The following is a 23,662-nucleotide window of genomic DNA, read 5'->3' as shown; positions in this document are numbered from 1 at the left end:
TGAAAAATATCCTTATAAATGCCATCATCTCCATCTTCGAAAAAACCGAGGATAAAATATTTTGAGAGAAAGAATGAATTTTGGTGTGATTGAAAATGAGTTTGAGTGATCATATATATAGGCAAAAAAAAAAAACTAGCCGTTTATGACATTTGTGACCGTTGGGGGTAAGAAAAATTGAGTATGTGTTGAATAAAAATTTTGTGATAATGATGCAATGCATATAATGATAATCATAATTAGATAATTATGTATATCATATCACATTATTATAAGGTCGGTGTCGTAGACAACCTTTTATATAATATTGTGAAATTATACTAATAAAGTTAGTATAAAGTCAGGTATAGTATATCATATCACATTATTATAAGATCGGTGTCGTAGACAACCTTTTATATAATATTGTGAAATTATACAAATATGATTATAATGTTTAAAAACTTTAGAGGCTTTTATACTCGTCGTATCCCTTACCGGGAGTGTGGGATGTCGTCTTAACATCCTCCCAGGATTTATAACAAGTTTTTTAAAAAAAAAACATAACATGATATTATATATTAATATATACACAATAAAAATATATAAACAGTAAAATAAAAATTCTTACTTGTTGAATATTTTTGACTTCTTCTTGTATTTTGGAGCGTCGGAAAATATAGAGAACCTTCGAGCGATCGTGCTGATAACGTGTTGTGAAAAAGTAAAAATTTACGGTAAAAAGTAAAAACTCCAAAACTCAAAATTTATCAAACTCTACACTTTATAATATTTTTCTCTCAACTCAATTGTATTTTTCATCACAAATGAAGACCTATTTATAGATCCACATTTGAGATTAGTCCAAAAATAAATACATCATCATCTACATCATCACACACTAATTTTCCACATTTTACAACTCTATTCAACATTCAACATTCAATATTCAACATAATATTAATAATAATAATATTTTTCAACAATAATAACACACACACACATATTTAACATAATAGCTAAATTATTAGCACAAAAACTTATAAAAAAATATTACCATTTTATCTATAGTACTCAGCTTTTGAACTAATAATTGCTTTCTAAAAACTATCTCAAACACTAACTAAATAAAATTGTATGATTACTTTTCAAAAAATAATTCACAAAACAAAAAAAAATTTCAATACAATCCTTCATAAAATTATATATAAAAAAATGAACTCGACTCCAAAAAACCAACTATACAAGCACATGACGACGACGACGACCTAAATAAAATTGTATGATTTTTTTTCAAAAAATAAATCACAAAACAACAAATATTTTCAATACAATCCTTCATAAAATTATATATAAAAAAATGAACTCAACTCCAAAAAACCAACTATACAAGCACACGACGACGACGACCGTGTCCTCAGCTGATTTTCCCAAAAATAGAAAAAGGGTAAAAGAGAGATTCCAAAAAAATTCAATTGAACCCTCGTACTTCACTCGATCCTCTTTCCAGACCCTCCCCGGAAACTTCAAATCCCAGTTTCCTCCCCATTTCCCGAATTCCCAAAACGTGCCTTAATAGTTATCCGAAAACCACCACCGCGTGGAACATCCTTAGAAAAATCAAAATCAAAATCTCTGACCCACACCGCGAGAGAGTCAGCGTCAAAAACCCATCGCCCCCATTCATTCAAGAATCTTCCTCCGTACCGCGTCTCACGCGTCTCCCCACTCCTCGACTGTGACGAGGAATGTATAAATATGAATCCCATTCTCCACTTCAATTCAATTCAATTCAATTCAAAGCAACCCGTGTTCACATCTTCTTCTTCGTTTTCAGACCCACTTTCAAACGACTCCGACCATCTGTGGGTTAATAAATCTTGATGGAAATCTCTTCTTTCTCATTTCCTGAAGACGGCCCTTCCTTGTTTTCCTTCCTTCAGGATCCTGAGCCCGCTTCCATATCCTTTGCGAATCCCAGTAAGCGGCCCTGCAGGCGTGAGGATGATTTCTACGATTCGTCGGTGGAGGATTTGCTGAGCAAGTTGCTTGATTTTGATGCTCAGGCGGGAGAGAAGCCGGTTCAGAACCTGGGTTTCCTGCAGAATTCTCCCGTCTCCGTGGGTTCCACGTGTGCCAACCAGGGGATGGCTGAGAGTGGTTTTTACTTCAATGGCTATCCTGATGCGGCCGATTCCGGCAATTCGTCGAACAACAAGAGGCCGCGATCCGACCCCGAGAGTGTGGTGAAATCATGTGATGAATCGACCAGCGCGGGGAACGGGTCCGCCCAGCGTAGGTTGTGGGTGAAGAGCCGGTCGAAAGCATGGTGGGAGCAAGTCAACAGCCCGGATTTCCCAGAAGAAGAGTTCTACAGAGCTTTTAGGATGAGTAGAGCGACCTTCGATATGATCTGCGAAGAACTCGAGTTTGTCGTGAACAAAAAGGACACAATGCTGCGGATGGCGATCCCCGTCCGGCAGCGTGTGGCTGTCTGCATATGGAGATTGGCAACTGGTGAGGCTCTCCGGGAGGTATCGAAGCGTTTCGGGTTAGGAATTTCGACTTGCCACAAGCTGGTTCTTGAAGTTTGCACAGCAATAAAGGCTGTTCTGATGCCAAAGTACTTGCAGTGGCCTGATGAGGGTAAAATAAGGGAGATTAAGAGGAGTTTCGAATTGGTTTCGGGGATACCCAATGTAGGTGGATCGATGTACACTACTCATGTACCCATCATCGCGCCTAAAGTCAGCGTAGCCGCGTATTTCAACAAGAGACACACCGAGAGGAATCAAAAGACTTCGTACTCCATCACGGTTCAAGGGGTTGTCGATCCTAATGGAGTTTTTACCGACATATGCATTGGGTGGCCTGGTTCAATGACTGATGATCAGGTCTTGGAAAAGTCGGCTCTTTATCAGAGGGCGAATCGCGGCGCTTTAAACGATACTTGGATCGCCGGGAATTCGAGTTATCCGTTGATGGATTGGGTTCTGGTTCCTTACACTCACCAAAATGTTACTTGGACTCAGCACGCTTACAACGAAAAGATCGAAGAGATCCAAAGGGTGTCGAAGGAGTCGTTCATGCGGTTAAAAGCAAGGTGGAGTTGCTTACGGAAGAGGACCGAGATGAAACTTCAAGATTTGCCAGTGGTCCTTGGAGCTTGTTGTGTGTTGCATAATATATGCGAGATCAAGAACGAGGGTTTGAGCCCGGATCTGAGATTCGATCTCTTCGACGATGAAATGGTCCCCGATAACAACGTCAGATCGATTAATGCCATAAATGCTAGAGATCAAATCGCTCATAAGCTCTTGCATCATAATCATGCAGGAACAAATTTCATGTAGTGTAGAAATTTTTGCCATCCTTCTTGTGTAGTAGCTGTTGAATTTTTTTCATGGCTTGGTGTGGTCGTGTTGAATGAATAAAGTGGTCTATGTGATTTTTTTTTTCACATCTTGTACAATTTTTTTCGAAAATCGTCCAATTACAAGGACTTTGTATCATTAGTTGCGATATAACTTAAATATTTTCAACATATCCATGTCTTTTCTCGAGTAGATCATGCAAATTCTTGAAAGATCCATGTGACAGTAACAGTAAAAAAAAAAAGAAAAGAAAAGAAAATTACTTGGTTCTTTATCTTGGTCATGATATATATCTGGAGCTGCCGAGTGGATTTTAAGAAATGTGAACACTTTCTTGGACTGATTTCCAAAGTCAAATAGTTAATCAAGATATGTTGTTGCATTCAATTGCAAGAAATGTAATATTGTTGACCAGAATGAAGTAATATGGAGGGCCAGTCAAAGGTGGGCTCTGACTTCAGAGATAAGAGTAAGCACTTGGTATTTGAAGCTGTGGGCTGACTTTCTGAGGGGTTTCATCCCATAGGTCGTATCTGAGAAATTGACCAATACCCGAATCTTGGAATATTTTATGTTACATCAATGAAATATTCCTCTTTTATGTTTTTTTTTTCGAGACGTTCGTTCGAGTATCTCAATAAAAACGTGGATCCACCAATACACGTGAAATAAAAATGACATTTGGATTTGGGAACAAAATTTTGATGTTTTTCAGACCAGCGTAGTAGTTATCATGCGTTTCAAAATTTATAATATAGTATAAAAATCGTTGTATCAGGCTATTTTATTTGTATATTTTAGATCAGTCAAAGTCTATATTAGTAGAATGGATTCAAAATCCAACTTGGGAGAATCGGGCACCAGCAATATGTTCATTTACAGGTATTTGACTATGCAACGGAGGGAACCAATTCATTCTAGAATAGGTTTGTTGAGAGACGGATCGACCTTATCCATATTTATAATGAAAAGTAATATTTTTGGCATAAAAATTAATGGAAAAATTGCTTTTATAGTCATATATGTTTGTTATTTTGCGGTTTTGGTCTTCTATATTTTTAAATTTCAATTCTAGTCTGCTATCTTTATTTTTTTGGCAATTTTAGTTCTTTTTCCGATGTGGGGCTGATGTGACACCAATGCAGTGCTGATGTGGAGCTTACGTGTATAGTGTCATGTAAGCATTTTCGAAGAAAAAAATTGGCTGAAATTACCAAAAATCGAAATATGCAGGGCTAAAACTGAAATATAAAAACATAGAGGATCAAAATCGCAAGTTGACAAACATACATGACTAAAATTACAGTTTTTTCAAAATTAAAAAAGTAATATTTTTTATAAATAATCCAAATAAGAGATCCATCTTAAAAAAATCAACATGTGATACGTGTCACAAGAGTTTTCGCCTTCCATTTTAATGTTAAAATGGTTTTGTAAAGGATCAAAATTGAAGTCGTCAGATCTTGGAGAGGAATTAATATTCCATGTTGAATAAAAGTTGTGTTTTTTGTTTTTTTGTTTTTTTTTTGAAAGAAAAGTTTTGTTTTTTGTTAGTTTTGTCTTTATGCAATTTTTTATTCTTCTTTATGGTCAAAATTAAATCGTTATTACTATTCTCGTCCTACTCCTTTAGATGTTCTTAATGAAGAACAAGAGTACATTATATCAAATAGTTATAATGGGAAAAGTGTTTATGAATGAAATGCTGATGGTTTAACTGATAAGCAGATTTATAATCTTACTCATATATAAAATTCTTATGTATAGTACTGTGTGTAAAAGTACTGGTAATACTGATAAAAATATAGCAAAAATGCTTATTTCCGGTTTTACAGGCCAACTTAAAGGTTGGTGGGATAATTATTTATCTCAACAACAAAAGAATGATATTTATAATTGAAAAGAATTCTGTGGAGGATACACAGATCTCTAAATATTTCCAGAAGAAAGTTTATAATTTTTTTCTATAACAGAAATATAATCAACAATAAAGGTTTTTATAAACCAAGGAACAAAATAAATCATTTTATTCTTTTCTGTACATTCTTTATAAAAAGTAGTAATGATATAATCAAATTATTTTTTGGAAAAACTCTTAAAATACTATTTTCTAAAAGATTCTCATTTATGATCACAGAATTCTTTATTAATCTGAGCTCTTGCTCTAGATCCTTTACTGAAATCTATAATGCTTTCTCAAAATTTTTTGAGGATAATATGTTATCTATTACTATTAATCATATTAATCAACTTTTTGAAAAGCAAAATTATACTAATCTTTATCTTATTCTTTTAGGAGAAGAATTGACTTCTTTAAAAAAGAATATCGATAGTATTTTATTGGCTATACAACAGATCAAGCCTAATATACACATTGAAGATAAGAAAGATAGAAATATAGTTTCTATTGCTTCTTCTTCTATTCAATCTCCTCCAGAGATTCAATATTTTAAATTTAAATCTTCTGTTTCTGAATTTGAAAAAAATTTATCATAAAAACTTAAAAGTATGAGTATTTCTGTTATTAATGACAATGCATCATTTAGTAATAATAATACTAATGATGATGATACATATAAAATTCAAAAGATGAAATGGGGCCAACTTTTTATTCTTCTTTATGGTCAAAATTTAATCTTAGTAATATATCTTCTTAAACCTCTGACAAATTTTGACAAGGAACTTGGAATATTTATTGAGTAGTTAAATGTCAGTAGGCATGAGTTCGACTAGTCAAGACTCTCCAAACACACGATAAAAATAAAAAAAAATAAAAAAATATTGGGAAAGAAACAAAAAATTTTGACAAAATTTGCTCAACTACATTCGCGGAACGCTTAATCTGACTAAGCGACCAAACTAGGAATGGTAACGGAGCGGATTTTTCCAAACTCGACATCCATCCCGTCAAGAAAAAATAAGATCTGGACCCGCCTCGCCTCAAAATCTAGCGGGTTTAACCCGGGTTTGGACTCGCGAACCCGTTAATATTTAATTTTTAAAAAAAAAAACTTAAATAAATTATTGTTTATAATATATGTAAGGGGAAATTACATATATCACCCTTGTGAAATCCCGGATTTGCTGATAACCCCTTATGAAATTTTTTTAAGCTAATAACCCCCTGTGATTCTAGATTTGTAGCATCTACAACCTTTTCAGCTAAAAAATAACGAAAATACCCCTACATAAAATAAATGATAAATTAAAGAGTTCATAAAAGTTAAGGGTATTTTCTTCATTTTTTAATCAAAAGGGGTGTGCATGCTATAAATCTAGAATCACAGGGGGTTATTAGCTTAAACAAATTTCATAGGTGGTTATCAGCAAACCCGAGATTTCACAAGGGTGATATATGCAATTTTCCCTTTATATAAATTTATATACATGCATATATATATTTATATTTATATGAAATATATATACTGTATATAGATTAAATATATATACTATATATATAATATAATATATTTTATATTAGGGGTGACAAAAATTCTCGAAATCCCAACTCTTCCCGAATCCCTTCCCATTTTCGTCCCGAAAAAATCCCTACCCGACATTTTCCCGACCTGAAATTTCGGGATTTTTTTCCTTCCCTATTAATATCGGAAGAGGGATCAGGGAAAAAAACTTATTCCGATAGGATTTTCGACCCGTGCCCGAAATAATATAATAATATATTTTATTAATAATTTTATTAATACATGGAGCTAAATATTATTATGTTTCAACCCATATAACAATTAATTGTTGATTTAATTCACATAATTTTTATTGTTGGAATGATCGAATCGTGAAATCACGAAATGACATTTTATTATTGAGTATTTTTTAGAAAAATAAATTAATAATTTAATTAATTTATATTTATAATTATCTAATTAGAACAAATATGTAGAACAAGAAATCGATTTGACTATCTATTTAACAAAATTTATTTACTAATTGTATCCAAATATTTTAATAATAATTACCCGATGCACTTCTTTTTCTTACCAAAACCTTGAAATATTATCCGAAATATTTTAATATTATGGTTTTAAGTTGAATATTGATTTTTTATTTAGAAATATAAGTTTCTAAGTAGCATTTTTTATAAAATAATCAAATTTTTTTGTTTTTATAACGAAATCTTGAATTTGAAAAAAAAATCGGGATTTTCTCTCCCTACTTCGGGGTCCCGACTTGTGTCGAGAACTGGATCGGGAGAGAAAAAAATTTTCCGATTCTTTTAGGGACGGAAGTTGGGTATGAGGGTTACGGGACGGGTCCCAACCCTATCCCACTCCAATTTTATATGTTATATATATATATATGTATAATATTACACACACACACACACACATATATATATATATACGGAGCGGGTCCGAGACGAGTTCACCCGAACCTGGGACCCATTGACCTGGACCCGTTCCGTTTTACTGGGTTTGAATCCACCCCGTCCGGGGCGGATTTAGCAGGAGATCGAGTTTAGACCCGATCAATTGTCATTCCTAGAGCTAACCTTTGGACTCGCGAGTCGCGATCACTTCTCGCCTCTCGGAGCTCATGAGCAATTGAACCCAACCTATGTAGCTGAAATCTTCTTGTGGTTTGGTGACTGCTTGTACCATGCACCAACATAAAATTAATCGATACGTGAATATATATAAATGTTTTATGTAGAACTAATTGTACACGTGAGCACTATTTGGGCGTAAGGCGAATGTCATGATGGGAAAATGACCAAAATTGTAATAAAAAAATAACAAAGATAACGGATAGAAACTGAAATTTGATAGCATGATCAAAATCGGAAGGAGACTCAAAATTGAAAGTCAAATAGTAGATGATAATAAGGCTTCATTTCGACAAGTATGTATAAAATGTTTTTATAAAAGTTTTTTTTACAAAATTTGTATAACTTCGTAAAAGTTGTTTTAAAGATAAATATGCATTTGAAAAACTATTTCATAAAAACGCTTTTGCAATTTAAAAGTAATATGTTTTGTTTTTCATCGTAACTTTAAATCTAGAAAAATCAAAAAATACAATCAATTGTGTTTTTAAAAATTATACATCTCATTATGTCTTTAAAAATTATACTTATAATACTTTTTTAAAATATATTTCAAAAAAAATTTATTAAAATCTTGTCCAAACATATATTTTAAATTTTTTCCACTCACTAAAAGCTAAAAATATTTTTAAAATATTTGTTCGAATAGACTCTGACTATTTGGATAGGACTTAGGAGTCCAACGTTTCTTTGATGGTTCTTATTTTTGATTGGTTCTCATTCAAACAAATTTTAACTGAAATGATACCTCTAAATTTAATGCAAAAGCAATAATATGCTATGATTCATGAGTTAATCAAATCAATTGACTTTAGTTATTTAACGTTATATTATAAAATATCATAAATATTTAATTTAATTTAACAAAATAAAAATTATAAGAATTAATTTGATTTATTAATCAAACTGTATAAATTGTATAAACGAAACTAATTTTTTTGTATACTCGGAATATTAAAATATATAAAAAAATTATGGTTCCAAAGGAAAATATATGGCATTCAAAATATGAGATCTGCGTAAAAAGTAAAAAAAATATGGGGGAAATTAGCATTTTGGTCCTGTATATTGGCTTGTTTTCTTATTGATCTTATATGTTATCATGTTTTGGAAAATGTACAATAACTTGGATAATTTTTTTTTGTTTTGGTCCTATATGTTGTCATGTTTTGGAAAAGTTACAATAACTTGGATATTTTTTTTTGTTTTGGTCATGTATGTTGTCATGACTCGTGAGAGATATCATGTTTTGCGTAGTTAACATAATATTTTGCCTACATGACACTTTATTGATTATTATGTGGCTTAAATTGGATTCCACATAAGCAGAATTAACTAAAAAAAACAAAAAAAAACCTAAAATATATACATATATATAATAGTAAATCATTTATCTCAAAAAACCTTCACACAAACAAAAACCTAATTGAAGCGGCCGAGTCCAAATCGTATTATACCCCTCTTAAATAATAGAATTCAATAAATTTTGGTTAGATTTTTGTTATAATAAAATTACCTTCGAAGTAAATGGCGGGCAATGTATCCATATGCAAGTCATGTGATAGAAAATGTATCCATTTAAATCCCTTTTGTTGAGATAAAGGGGACCGACCTTTTAATTAGATTTTTGTTTGCGTGAAATTTTGTTTGAGGTAAATGATTTACGTATTTGTCTTTTATATTTTAATTTTTTTAGAGTTAATTTTGCTCATATTGAACCCAAATTATACCACATGAAAATTAATAGGTGCCAAGTTGGTGAAATTTTATGTCAACTAAGCAAAACCCGACAGCTCTCGAGAGTTCTGGTAACATAGGATGAAATCCAAAAAATATCAAAGTTATTGTATTTTTTTCAAAACATGAAAACATACATGATCAAAACTTAAAAAATATTCAATTTATTGTACATTTTCCAAAACATGACAACATACAGGACCAAAGCAAAAAAAACATATCCAAGTTATTGCATTTTTTCCAAAACATGACAATATACAAGACCAAAACCAAAAACAGGCCAACATATTGGACCAAATTGCTAATTTTCCCAAAAAGATTGTTTTGATTGTCGAAGACTGTATAAAAAATTCAAAATCATAGTTAAAAAAATAAATCTCTATAGTTTTATAACATGAGAGCTACGGTCTGTTTCATATAAATCTATCTTGGTGAAAAATCAAATAAACTATATTGCATTTGCCAATACGATCTTAAAAGATATAGGCAGAAATCGAATCCGACAAGTTCGTTCGAAAAGTATTGCGAAAATGGAAGTGATGACCATCACCCAAACACTTACATAATCCACGAACTTCTAGTTAATCACCACCTGAATATAATATATACTAGCAACAATGTACACATAATGTGTGTGCCTCAAATATTTTATTTTTAAAATTAGTTTTTTAAAATGAATTTTTATGCAATTTTATATCGAAATTAGATCCGAATATAATTAAATTTTTAATATTTTCATTATTGAGATAAAATTTTCTTTTTATAATTTGAAAATTCGCTAATTTAGTGATTGATCGATCAAAATTATATGCTATATTTGTAAATTGAGGTTGTGAGAAAAAAAACATGTGAATTAACTTGATTGAATGAGTTTTTTTAATAAATAAAATGTGGATAATTGGTAGTGAGAAGTTGAAGGGTATTATTGAAATATGAAAAGACGTCATCAAATGGAGGTTTTTATTATGACCTCTTCTTTATATATATACTAGCAACAATGCACACACAATGTGCGTGCCTCAAATATTTTATTTTTAAAATTAGTTTTTTTAAATGAAATTTTATGCAATTTTATATCGAAATTAGATCCGAATATAATTAAATTTTTAATATTTTCATTATTGAGATAAAATTTTCTTTAATTTAAAAATTCATTAATTTAGTGATTGACCATCAAATTTATGTGTTATATTTGTAAATTGAGGTTGTGAGAAAGAAACATGCGGATTAACTTGATTGAATGAGTTTTTTTAATAAATAAAATGTGGATAATTGGTAGTGGGAAGTTGAAGGGTATTATTGGAATAGAAAAAGGCCACCAAATAGAGGTTTTTATTATAGATTTTCTTTCAAGTGCCCACCTACCATGCACACCAATAATGTGGCACTATTCTATTGGACCTACAGTTTATCACATCTTTATCACATCCAATAAAATAGTGTTAGCAGATGAGCATTTGAAAAAAACTCTATATATATATATATATATATATATATATATATATATATTATTTCGCCCTCATATTGCTTTTCCCAACTGCATACGTATATAACGCAAACAGGTGGGGGAAAGCAACGAACACAAATACAATCAAATTCGCTTCTTAATTTGATCCCACTCTCGTTTCCACGCCCCCACATTTTTCACGCACAGCACACACGAATATATACAACCACCAACCGCCGCGCGCCCACATTTATGCGCGTATACATGGCGGAGGAGATGGAGGAGGCGGTGGATCATGTGGAGGAGGAGGAGGAAGAAGAAGAAGATTTGGGGTCAAGTCTCACCATGGAAAAAGTCGCCGCCGCTAAGAATTTCATCGAGAATCATTTCAAAAGCCATATGAAAGACATGCAGCGACGCAGACAAAGGTAAATGTGTATCTGTATATTAATGTTGCAATTCTACTCGATAAATGCATGCAAACGAGCTCCTATGTATTCGATTCTGTCAAATTTATGATTTTTCTGGCATCGACCAACGAACAATGGGCTTTCTTTTTCTTCTTCTTCTTTCCTTGCACGTGTGTTTGTGAGAAATTTAAATTCAACATATGAAACTTTAGAATTTTCCCCAACTTTGTGAAATATGTAGATTTTTATGGATCTTATTGTCGTGAAAGGTGGTGCGTCTTTCGGTTTGTCTCTCTTCTGGCCGATTGAGCTTGTGAAAATAGTGTGAAACTGGAATCCTCATTAAGATGATATGCGGAAGTTTCTTCTTCTTCTTCTTTTTTAAAAAAAATATATTTATATATATATATAAAAATTGATTGTTGTCTTCAATCCTTGAAATAAAGACCTCATCAAATTCCAACCGAGCGTGGAAAAAAAACAATTAATCAATATCATCTTGTAAAGTTTCCTTGAATAATGAGCAACTGTTGAGATCTTAACTCTTTTCGCCAGAAATGACAAATGATTACGTTTAGATATGTTCCAAAATATCAAATTTTGTGGTTATGTTGGATAATGTACAATAACAATCATGTATGACACAAGGTATCATGAAGAAACATATAATTATGAATGTTTTGTGGGTGGCATGGTTGGCAATGTTTCTAGATTCAGAGAACCAGAATATACAGAATAAATGTTAATACACAAGACTTATGTTGTAATTCTAGCAATTACCTAGTTGATTGGTGCTTAATAAAACATAAATGCTTTCGCTTTATGCTAACTACTTTCTGGATGAACTCTTTTCTTCCTTAAAAGGCAATATGTTTATTATAGGGCCTTAGTTAAAGTTAGACACCGGCACTTGGTATTAATACATGCAAATTGCAGGCGTTTCATGTTAGAGAAGGTGTTAGCTAATTCAGGTGTATCCGAGGAAGAGCAAATGGATATTTTGAAAGACTTGGAACGCAAAGAGACAGAGTATATGCGACTTAAGCGGCACAAGATTTCAGTTGATGATTTTGAGCTCTTAACCATCATAGGGAGAGGGGCCTTTGGAGAGGTTCGAGAGTTGTACATTTCTTTAATAGCACTTGATATTTCCATTTTCCATTGCATTAATGACGTTCAAAAAAATTTTCAATTGGACAACTGATCCTTTTTTTAGTACTCAATTCTTGTTTGTTGTAGTTTTTGCTTCAAGTTTTTGCTTAAATCATGGTTATTTATATATTATTTCTTAAGAGAATGGAACTTGTCATTTCAACATTATTCTTCGGCTTTTGGTTTTTTCAAGCATAATAGTATCTAGAGTCAGTTTGGATTTGTCTATTTTAAGACCCGAAGGGTTTGACAGCAGAATATGGTGTCTGGTACATAAGATGTTTATATGTTTGCGTATTCCTATATAAATTTGATAGTTAATCTATGGATATTCTATGGTCTTTACTTGTGATGTTGGGATTTGTTTTCTTAATCTGGTTATAAGTTCTCCCTTGGTCTGTACCAACTTCTGTCTAAATTAACTTATCTTGGTGCTAGTTTAAGTGGTATACTTTTTCCAATATTAACTTCACTTGCATACTAAATGTTTTTTATATGAAATTTTAGTCTCTTGGGCTCGGTAATACATAGTTTATCAGTACAGGTGTTTTGTTTTATTGTGAATATAGTCACGTTATTTGTTTCTTATGTTGCAGGTTAGACTGTGCCGGGAAAAAAAATCTGGTGACATTTATGCAATGAAGAAGTTGAAAAAGTCAGAAATGCTCAGTAGGGGACAGGTTAGTGCAAATTAATGCACAAAATATATGATCAAACAAAGATTTCAATCAGCTGGTTTTTTATTCCCATTAATAGATACCATGGTAATTAAAAGTGACATTAACTGCAAATTTAACTCTGAATTCTATCGAGGAGAGCAGTTATCTTCAAATATCAACCATTTCTTTCATTTGTATATTCATAGTATACATGCAGTACTATTAGTTTTGTAACTCATTCATCTGTAAATGAAAAAGAATTTGGCTCAGTCAATTGTCAACGGCTAACATTCTTCATGTTGTTACTGAGACGTTGTTCTACCAGTGTGATTTTCCTTATGAAGGTAATTGCAAAATAACAAGTACTTTCCAAGTAGGCAAGTACGAATATTGAATGGAAGTAACGCTTCAGAGTTTCTGGCGACTAAATACCAGAACTCACAATAGAAAGTCACTGCGAATAAATTACAAATACAAAATGATGCTTTTTTACCCCTTCTGTCATTTATAATAGAAAGTCACTAACTATTTTTCCCCAGCTTTACATGGGAGTATATGTTGCCTCTTGCCAGTTCCCATCATAATATTTAAGTTAGAGATTGAAGATTGATGTTGTGAACCATTGTACTGAAAATATAAGATAACTTTTATGGTTATTCTTTTTATTAAGTCTTAGCTTAAATTAATTGTGAAAGATGGCAACTTTATGATGAAAATTTTAAGGTTGAAACCTGCTTAGAGTCAAGTCACGGGATAGGATCTTTTAACTAGACTTAATAACCCGGAGCTTGTTACTTGGCTGAAATCATGGCAGCCTTGACCATGAACCAAATGTTATCACATTCAATGAAGGACATAAAATGCAGCTATTATCTGTAGTATAATAGCAAACTAAATAAAATATACTTGCTATATAAAATTAATATCTATTCAATGACCTCCACTACTTTTGCTCAAAGTTCAGCCCTCCTCTGCCAATCACTTTTGTCAATGGTGTATGGGCAATTTTTCCTATAAAAGAACTCATTTTGATTATTGTATTTACATGTTATGTAGGTTGAACATGTGAAAGCTGAGAGGAATTTGTTAGCCGAGGTGGCCAGCACATACATTGTGAAACTTTATTGTTCTTTTCAAGATTCTGAATACCTGTATTTGGTAATGGAATACCTACCTGGTGGAGACATTATGACATTACTCATAAGAGAAGAGCACTTAACTGAAACAGTAGCTAAATTTTATATTGCACAAAGTGTTCTGGCGATAGAATCCATCCACAAGCATAACTATATCCACAGGTCAATGATTCAGTTCTACTCTTTCTCTAGCGGATTGCCGAACTTATCTGAGTAAAATTTAAAGATAGTAAGTTACATAATTCTGAGATTCTGTCTCATCTTGTTTGCAGGGATATTAAACCGGATAACCTTCTGTTGGATAAAAATGGTCATATGAAGCTCTCTGATTTCGGCCTTTGCAAGCCTCTGGACTGCTCAAATTTGACTCCCATAAATGAAAGCGAACAGATGAATGAAGAGAACTTTAAGAGACTGGTTGATGCCAATGGATGCTTACCTGATAAGGGAGATGGAAGCCAATGGAAGAGTTCTCTTGAGCAATTGCAACATTGGCAAATGAATAGGAGAACACTGGTAAAAGATAACTTCCTTAACGGTTAACATATAGAACTCAAGATATAGCATGTAAACCTCAATATTCTCTACCAGACAAGTTTTTTTGTATGTAATTGTCATGCCTATGGGAATCACATGAACTCAGGGCAGTATGAAAAATGGATTTTGAGTTGTATTAATATCATAGAAAGAACTAATTTCCTCAAAAATCATAAATTTGGGGAGAGAAACTGGCATTATAATTTTGGTCAATGATGATTGTGAATAGCTACTATTGCAACTGGATTTACTATTTGCCATGCGATGACTATTATTATCCTTCTCAAGCAGGCATTTTCAACTGTCGGCACGCCTGATTACATTGCTCCTGAAGTATTACTGAAAAAAGGATATGGGATCGAGTGTGATTGGTTAGTTTCTTTGCACTAAATATTATAATGTTTCTGATTGATCATCTTTCGAAGGTGTTTCTAGATCTTCGATGTCCTATACAGAGTAAAATTGTCTTAATCTTTTGGATAATCTTCTTGCAGGTGGTCTCTAGGTGCCATTATGTATGAGATGCTTGTTGGTCACCCCCCATTCTATTCTGATGATCCAATAACAACATGCAGAAAGGTGCTAATTTCTCAAATGTTATGTATGATATTGATGCTAAGAGATTATATCTCTAACAAGTCTAATTTACACGCTCCCCCGCTTTATGTATGTGTGATGTCTGGTAGATTGTTCTGCTAACTGCAATAAGTTTCTGAGTTCAATCAAATGGGGGATCAGTAGCCAACTTTTTTTTCATTTCAATGTTCATCAAAATGGATATGTCAAAGAAAAATGCTTCATCAATTATTTTAGGGAATTAATTTACAAATCAACTGTTTGTGATCATCTTAACTGACAGTAATGTGATGGAAACATGATTATTTATATTATTTAATTTATTCATCAACTGCATGCTTTTCTCACTCATTTTTCAAGCCTGTTTTTTTATTGCTATTACGATGTAAGGTTTTATTTGCCTACTTTTCGGATTATCAATGTGTTGTCGTAATATAACGGTATGCCATTAGGATTGAATTTTCTATTCAAATATTAATTGAGGTTAAATCTTCGCCAATAGTAAGACCAACACTTTACAGGTAGCAGTTTTCTGCACAATGTTTGTTCTACTATGAACTCAAATTTAGCACGAACCGTGGAACTTCCACTGTCATGTTTTGAAGTAGGCAACTTTAGTTTTCTGCTCTGTAGATTGTAGTTGCCCATGGATAACTTCTGCTATCAGCCTTTTAAAAAATGTTGTTTGCAAATAATTTAATTCATTGTGATGTGATTATTTATGTAAGCACATGAGATTAACACCCAACTCTCAAATATGCCCTTATAGTTTATTCAATAACGTCCAGTCAGTTATTCAGATGCCTCCATTGAACTACTTTCATCAGATTCTGTTTAAATCTGTATGGATATGTTTTTCATCAATGTTGTATGGATGACGTACTGTTACATCAGATTGTGCACTGGAGAAATCATTTAAAATTTCCAGACGAAGCAAGGTTAACTCCTGAAGCAAAGAACCTGATCCGTAGGTTAATCTGCGATGTTGAATTAAGGCTGGGGTCTCATGGGGCAGAAGAAATAAAGGTGTATTTCTCTTCCACTGTTTCATGCCTACAATTACCGAGAAAGTAACGTTTCAGTATATCATTATCAGGCTCATCCATGGTTCAAAGATATTAAGTGGGACAAACTTTATGAGATGGAAGCAGCATATAAACCACAGGTTAATGGGGAACTTGATACTCAGAATTTTATGAAATACGACGAGGTAAAGTATCGATTATCTCTTGTATCGTAAGAAATCCTTTTTTGGTTGTTTTTGGAGAAAAGAGAAAGGATTAAGCAAACCGGGAGATGATTTATCTAAGACTTTACTTAAATATCATAAAGAAATATTTTTTAATGCCTGTTGATTCTAGTAACATAAATAACCTCATGTGTTTCGAAGCTATGAATATTTACTGAACATGGTTCCACAAAGATTATGAATTAGACATATTGTTAGTTATGTTCAATGAGCTGAATCTTCCTATAAAAAATGGCTTCTGAGTAACATTTGATCATTCATATCATCTTTGGACCTCGTTATAAAATTTACCAGGATAAGACAACATGTTGAATCTTCTATGTTATTTTCATCTCCATGTCTTTTTCTACAATTATTGGGTTGGCCTGTAATCTTATCTCATTTCTCCTACCTTGATCAAGAAAACTTGAGAGCAAAAAAAGATGGGAAGAATCCAAGATAAGTAATAAATTTGGAAACAAAATCCATATGCCTACTTACACATCCTTTTATTAAAAAATACTTTTACAATTACGGAAGTCGATAATTAATAGTTTGATATTAAAAAATTATCATATTCTCACCACGTTGCTGATCTATGGTGGCTTCCTTTTGTTTACTTTCAAATTTTACTGCTTATGCATTATTCAGCAAACATTTTGATATCATTTGCTTCTATATAATAGGTGGATCCACCGCCGATAAAATCTAGTTCAGGGGCTTGGAGGAAGGTCTGTCACTTCATTCTCGTCCTCTAGAAAAAGAGAATTTTGGATTCCCCCAATTTACAATGAGGGTCTCTTATTCTTCCTTGCTTGCCTTTGTGTGAATGAGATACAAAATCGCCATTATGAACATGAAATATTTTAGTCTAGTTGTATATCACAAACGAAAATCTAAAATTTTTTCCTCAACCGATTCATATAAACATTTACATGTTTCTTCTACATAGTTTGTGCGTGCTTAGAAGCGGTAATCCACACTACATTGTTTCAAATTATGGATATTTTACTATCAATTCATATGTTTTCTCAAGCGAATAAATTGAATTTTACTATAGTTATTTTATTTTCCTGATAATTGTGTGAAGACTGGAATGCTGTGAAAGTCACTTAGCTATATATACCTTCTAATGCATCACATAGAAAAACTGAGTTAGAGTCTAATCTTCCTTTTATTATACACATATATAAGGTGATGAAATATGGCAAGTCTGGTGATAAAAACCTAGAACACTATTGAGATCAATAACGCCAGTCTATTAACATCCTTCCAAGTAAATATTTGTTCATGCATTGATATTCTTTTGGCAAACTATTGGCCAACTAGTTGGTAAAGAGTTTGTCCTATTCAAGAAATCACGTTGATGCATCTCCTCGTACTGACTCGAGGCATGACAATTGTTTCAAACCAAACCAAATTAATATTGTCACCAAAAAATTGGCCAAATCTACAAAGGTTAGCTCCTCATTCAATGAAAAATAATAATTATGAAACACCTGCCATAAAAAGATTGCCGTGTCCTACACATGTGAGAAACTGGTATCTACCTGGAGTATTGAGTCCAACACTCTTCGCATATGGGCACATCCCTTAGGTCTGGAGAGTGCCAACTTTATTATCTTTCCCTTAAAAAGTGTTCTTTGTCTCAACTTCATTTCATTAGTACAGTTAATTACTGGATTATTTCTTGTTCTGGTTCTGTGAAAGTTTGACAGAATAGCAGCTTTTCCCCTCTTGATGTCATCGAATTCACATATTTACCTGTGAAACACGTAGTATTATCTTGCATAGAAAAGTTTCCATTTTTATTAACACCTGCTATGTTCTTTGTCCAATACTTACTTTTAGTGACATCGTTCTTTTATTTTTAACAGTTGCGTGATCCAAAAGATTTGAGTTTTGTCGGATACACATATAGAAATTTTGAGGCCATCAAAGGAACCAAGTCCCTTGGTAAGTTGCTTTTATTATGTTCAATCATTGATTGTCTGTCTTTGTTTCCAATTTCCATAACCTCTTCTAAGTTCTCTTTCTTTTTGTTAATTTTGATGTGTATGTCTTGATGAACAATCTTTGAGCCACATTGATTATGTCTTTCTCTTTGGTTATCCTAATTTGGCATTTTCTACTGATTCTTTTAATACTCAAGGCTATTACAAGGAAGTGTGTTAACGAGAATATGGCCCTTGGTTTATTTTTCCAGAATTTTACCTAGTGGCGGGTTTCTCTTTCCGTTTCATTCAAGTTCTTTGTATGCTTCTTGATTGCATCATGTAACACCAGTTTTTTCCTTCTTTAAAATGCATCTTCTCTGTTATGGATTCTGGAATCTCATATGTTGTCCAAGATTGATAAACTCCAGAAATTATGTTTTATGTGCCTGTATTTGAGAGGAGAAATTACCTGTCAATGATTAGGCTCTAAAGAGAGAATTTTTCTGATCTTTCAATTTGAAATCACACAAAATAGACTTTTTGGAATCACATAGATTACCACAATACAATATTTCGGAACATGGTTTATGTTGTATAGAGCACTCCTTGTTATGTTATATGTTTATGTATACCCTGAACTGATATCCAGGAGGTGGCAAACACTTTAGTCACAGGACAAATATGGATTGGCAGAATATAGAGTTCTTGTAACAATTATGTCTGACTTTATTTTTGACTCATTGTGTTGGCTGGCGCTACAAGTCTCACTTTTGGATATATTGAAGCTGAAAAACACTTTCTCGAAATCTCTGTTTTCTGGTAGTATGATGTAACTGAATTGGTTACATATAATTGCGAACTTGATCATCGAAATTCTCTTACATCTCAAATAAGTCCCCTTTGAATACTGTAAAAATATACAGTTCTATAGGATACTCAGTATCCATGCACCCCTTTTATTCGCATAACCATTCTCTAGCAGAAATAGGGGTCCTTTGCTGATTTTTATTTGAGGAAACATTTTTCTCTTTATCACCTCTCACCAAAATATTGAATGAACAATGACTGGTTTTCCCAAAAATATAAATTATGGAACCCGGAATCTTTAATTCTGCTATTTTTTAATTGAATGGGAATGTTCATAATCTCTTGTTCTTTTGGTTTATTCATTCAATTGATTATCTGATGAATTTTCATGTAAAACTTATGTTTACATAGACAGTGGAATGCCAGTGTCACTCGATCGCTTGTCAACCGATTCTACTCAGAGTCAGTTCCCTCTTGCCAATTACACATTTTTCATGGAGTGTGACCGAGACTTAATTTCTCTAACGGCCATCGTACTTTGCAGGTGATCATACAGTGGATTATGATGCATAGTGCTTCATCAAACATATCTCTATCTCAGTCACCCAAATTTCTTGCATAGAGCCATGCCCTTACAGATACAAGGCTGGAGGTAATTATTCGCAAAGTGTCAAAAAGCTTCTACTCTATCTAAATGATCTGAAATCAAGAACCTATCAGCTTAGGAGCACCCAAATGCATTGTAACATAGATGGACTTCAGGGATCGATTGTTATGGATAGTTAGACGCCTCTTTAGTTGGCTATTGTCTGTCTCCATGTGGTCGTGTCATTACAGAAAACGCGTTACCTCTAGTTATACGTACAACTAAGGTTGGATGATCATAGATAGACTATAAGGTGATGGTTGTCTTTACTTTAGCAAGTTGTTAATTGTTCCGAAAACAATAGATTATGATGAAACCTTTTTCTAGTTTACCTACTGTAACCATTTTGTTGGATGTCTTGTGTTCCGAGTGCTCTTATTCTTGCATGCCTTACAATGAATAAGATTTTGTTTCTGCAGAATTTTCTCTTTTTTAGCTAATAGGCGCTCTGTGCCTCAAAACTTATAAAGTTACCCAACCACTTGCATGTCTGTTATTAGGGAAATTTTGCATAAATTTTTATAATCTCTTAATGATACAATTTTCCATTTGATTTGATTCAATTTGAAATTTGATCCTAATGTGGATAGGAAGGAATGTGGTAAATTTGACATCACAAGTACTATACTAATTTTATAGAATATTGATTGAAAAAATATATATTGAAAATATAGCACAACAATTCCCATACATCAATTTTTTAAAATTAATTTTTTTACCAGATATCAAATTTGATGTTCAAAAATTTGAAATTAGCCTATTGGGTTTCATGGATTTTCCTCGAGCTTGAATGGTTTTTACCAGAAACGCACATACCTCGATACACCAATTCAAGATTTTAAATTTGTTTATTTGTTTGTTTGTTTTTTAACAAAAACCAAATTGAAGTTATCATGGTGTGTAACGTCTTGTGAATATATAAATTTCCCTATTGTCCACATTGCTATTCTTCTTTTAAAAATGCTATAACGTAAGCTAAACGATGTATAATTATTATTTGATTTAAAATATATCAAGTTACTCAACTTTATTTATCGAGATTCACTAAAAGCATACACGTTGTTCATTAGCAATAAATTCTTGTCGAAATTCATTTTTATAATTTAGATTTTACCATTTAATCCAACTTCATAAGTGCATTTAAGATTCTAATGATTTAAAATTGCATTTAGATCGAATGAAATAACGGATATTTGGAGATAAATTCCTATTACCAAACCCAACTTAGAGATCAGTCCCCAATCTCCATGCCCTTCAATTTAGTACTGCACTCCTTCAATCTCAAAATTTATTTCTTTTAACTCCCTGGTCAACACAATAACGTGTATTTCACCTTCTCTCTCTTCCCTTCACCTCTTTTCTCATCTCGTTTGTTTTTAACCTATTTTCTCACAAGCAAGTTTATTTTTCACCTATTTTCTTATCTTTTCTTACACGATTTTGACTGTAAAACCCCAGCCATGGACGACGAAGGCCACCAAAGAGGAAGCTGACCTCTTCCCTTCACGTTTTTCACCTCTTTTCTCATCTCCTCTTTCAAGATTTGTACAGTAAAACTCCACCATGGACGAGGAAGGCGACTAGAGAGAAAGCTGACTCCGTGATAAAAATTATACGGTAAATCATGTCCTTGTATTTTTTCTAGTTGATACGATCTTACCTTGCGATTTTCTCCTCTCCTCTATTTCACAATTTCTACATTAAATCCCTAGCCTCTCGGACAACGAAGGTGCTGAAGATGAATCTGAAAACCTTGAATTAATATCTGTAATCCCAGTAAGCATGCCAATGTTTCTGTAGTTTTCCTAGATTTGATTTTTCACATTATGCCTCATGATTTTGATTCAATTTTTTTGATGTGTATATGTAGATTGATGTAATTGATTTTGTTGTTTTGAATGTTGCTTTGATTGTTCGAATCAAAGATGCTTTGATTGTTCGAATCAAAGCAACGACATCAATGATCCTATTGAAATTCTCTTTGGTGGTATTTTTTTTGATTTGAATTGAATTAGATATTCCGTTAATATAATCTATGTTTCTGGATATATTTTTCGGATTGGAAATTAATGTAAACTAATCGATGTTTTTTTAAAAAGAAAAATTGAAGTGTCATTGATTCAATTTTTTCAATTTTTATGATTATAGAGAAGATTAGATGGTTTGAATTTCGAGTTCAAGTTGGTTTTCAATCTCAGTTTACTGCTATTATTTTGTGAACTTATTGTTTATGAGTCAATGATAATTAATATGTGTTATTATATTTATGAAATGATTCCTAAAAATTGGTTTTGAACAAGTATTTCTTACTTATCAAAATTTTTTTGTAATGAAATAATTAGAAAGTTAAGAAAAAAGATAAATCTTTAACACTAGAACATATTTGGATTCTTTTTAGTTTGTGTTGGTTTAAGGTTGAAACTTATATTTGTTTGATTAATCTTCATGTTATTTGTTTGCTGGTAATTGTACTTTGAATTCCTTATTTTTTCCAGCTGTTGGTTGTTGTGTATTTTGCTCAAATTTATTTGTGATTTTTTTGTTGGTGATTGTTGTAATATATTGTCGATTTGACACTTTCTTTTTAGTTGTATATATTATAATTTTGTTGTTATAGTGTTCTTGTAGTTTGTAAAAATGTTTATCAGATTTGGTCATTGTTTAATCAATTTTTCCAATTTGTTAATGAAGATTATGTTTTGTTAACATAGTTTTTGGTAGCTTGGCGTACAAGTAATATTATGATCCTATAATTTTGTTTTGATATATTATGATTTATTTGGAAAAAAAATACTAATTTGTTTTCTAATGTCACAGGGAAAGGCAAATGGTAGATCACAAACTTTGCAAAACCACGTCTACAAGAAGGTTTACTCGATCTCGCGAAAGTATTGGTGATGCATCATTCCCTTGGTCCTTTTGCGAGACTCACTTTGATTTTATTGTATTTTGTTGAGTGGTAAGCCATGTATTTGTGTGGTGGTAAGTCATATACTCAACTGTTTATTAGATGTTTCATTTAATTTTCATGCCTGATCGGCACTTGTTGTGTAATATTTTAAATTGTTAAGGTCATAGTTTGAATTATTTTTATATACACTGATGTCTGAGTTTTTCGGGATGTCCTATTTACGAGGAGATTATGCCAAAATTTTTATAAGCTCAATTTTTTTTTAAAATCAATCGTAATTAGTCCGTGATATATGCCGAAATGAATTAAGATTATGTCGCTATTTCCATCACTATCATTCTTCTAGAAGAAAATACTTTGAAAGATTAGCACATCTTTTTCCCAAATATATATGCTCGAATCGCCTCGATGTCCTGAACTGGATTAAGTTTATACCAGTATTGGACTTATATTTGTCCAAGTTAAGTTATTTTATACCGAAAATTATTTTAAAATAATTTTATTCTTATTAGATACAAATCATAAGAAGAGTTATATTTTCATCACTATTATTCTTCAGAGACAT

The 23,662-nt window shown here is 32.3% G+C and overlaps 1 protein-coding gene across 2 annotated transcripts; it reads left to right on the top strand.

Annotated features, from left to right (window-relative positions):
- The first annotated feature begins 11,204 nt into the window (after positions 1-11,204).
- Positions 11,205-21,790, top strand: LOC140887183 (uncharacterized). 2 transcript variants are annotated; one of them, XR_012151752.1, is made up of 14 exons: positions 11,205-11,526; positions 12,445-12,619; positions 13,257-13,340; positions 14,376-14,617; positions 14,728-14,971; positions 15,284-15,363; positions 15,487-15,571; positions 16,463-16,594; positions 16,665-16,778; positions 17,483-17,527; positions 18,674-18,752; positions 19,952-20,002; positions 20,085-20,192; positions 21,645-21,790. XR_012151752.1 is itself a non-coding variant. In XM_073294262.1 (13 exons), exons 1-13 carry the CDS (start codon positions 11,351-11,353, stop codon positions 20,111-20,113), a joined length of 1,536 nt encoding a protein of 511 aa, XP_073150363.1. In that variant the 5' UTR covers positions 11,205-11,350; the 3' UTR covers positions 20,114-20,555. The 2 variants fall into 2 exon arrangements, 1 of the variants encoding a protein (XP_073150363.1); XM_073294262.1 differs by lacking the exon at positions 21,645-21,790 and having other exon boundaries at positions 20,085-20,555.
- The last annotated feature ends 1,872 nt before the right edge of the window (positions 21,791-23,662 follow it).

Source organism: Henckelia pumila, chromosome 3, assembly GCF_033568475.1.
Source record: "Henckelia pumila isolate YLH828 chromosome 3, ASM3356847v2, whole genome shotgun sequence".
Classification (NCBI taxonomy): domain Eukaryota; kingdom Viridiplantae; phylum Streptophyta; class Magnoliopsida; order Lamiales; family Gesneriaceae; genus Henckelia; species Henckelia pumila.
Note: the sequence above shows the minus strand (reverse complement) of the source record. Positions and strands in the feature narration are given on the sequence as shown.

Excerpts from the sequence above, each read along its gene's own strand:
- LOC140887183 (XM_073294262.1), top strand. The coding sequence starts at position 11,351 with ATGCGCGTATACATGGCGGAGGAGATGGAGGAGGCGGTGGATCATGTG. Across the intron at positions 12,620-13,256 it reads GGAGAGGGGCCTTTGGAGAG|GTTAGACTGTGCCGGGAAAA; the intron begins GTTCGAGAGTTG and ends CTTATGTTGCAG. Across the intron at positions 15,572-16,462 it reads CAATAACAACATGCAGAAAG|ATTGTGCACTGGAGAAATCA; the intron begins GTGCTAATTTCT and ends CTGTTACATCAG.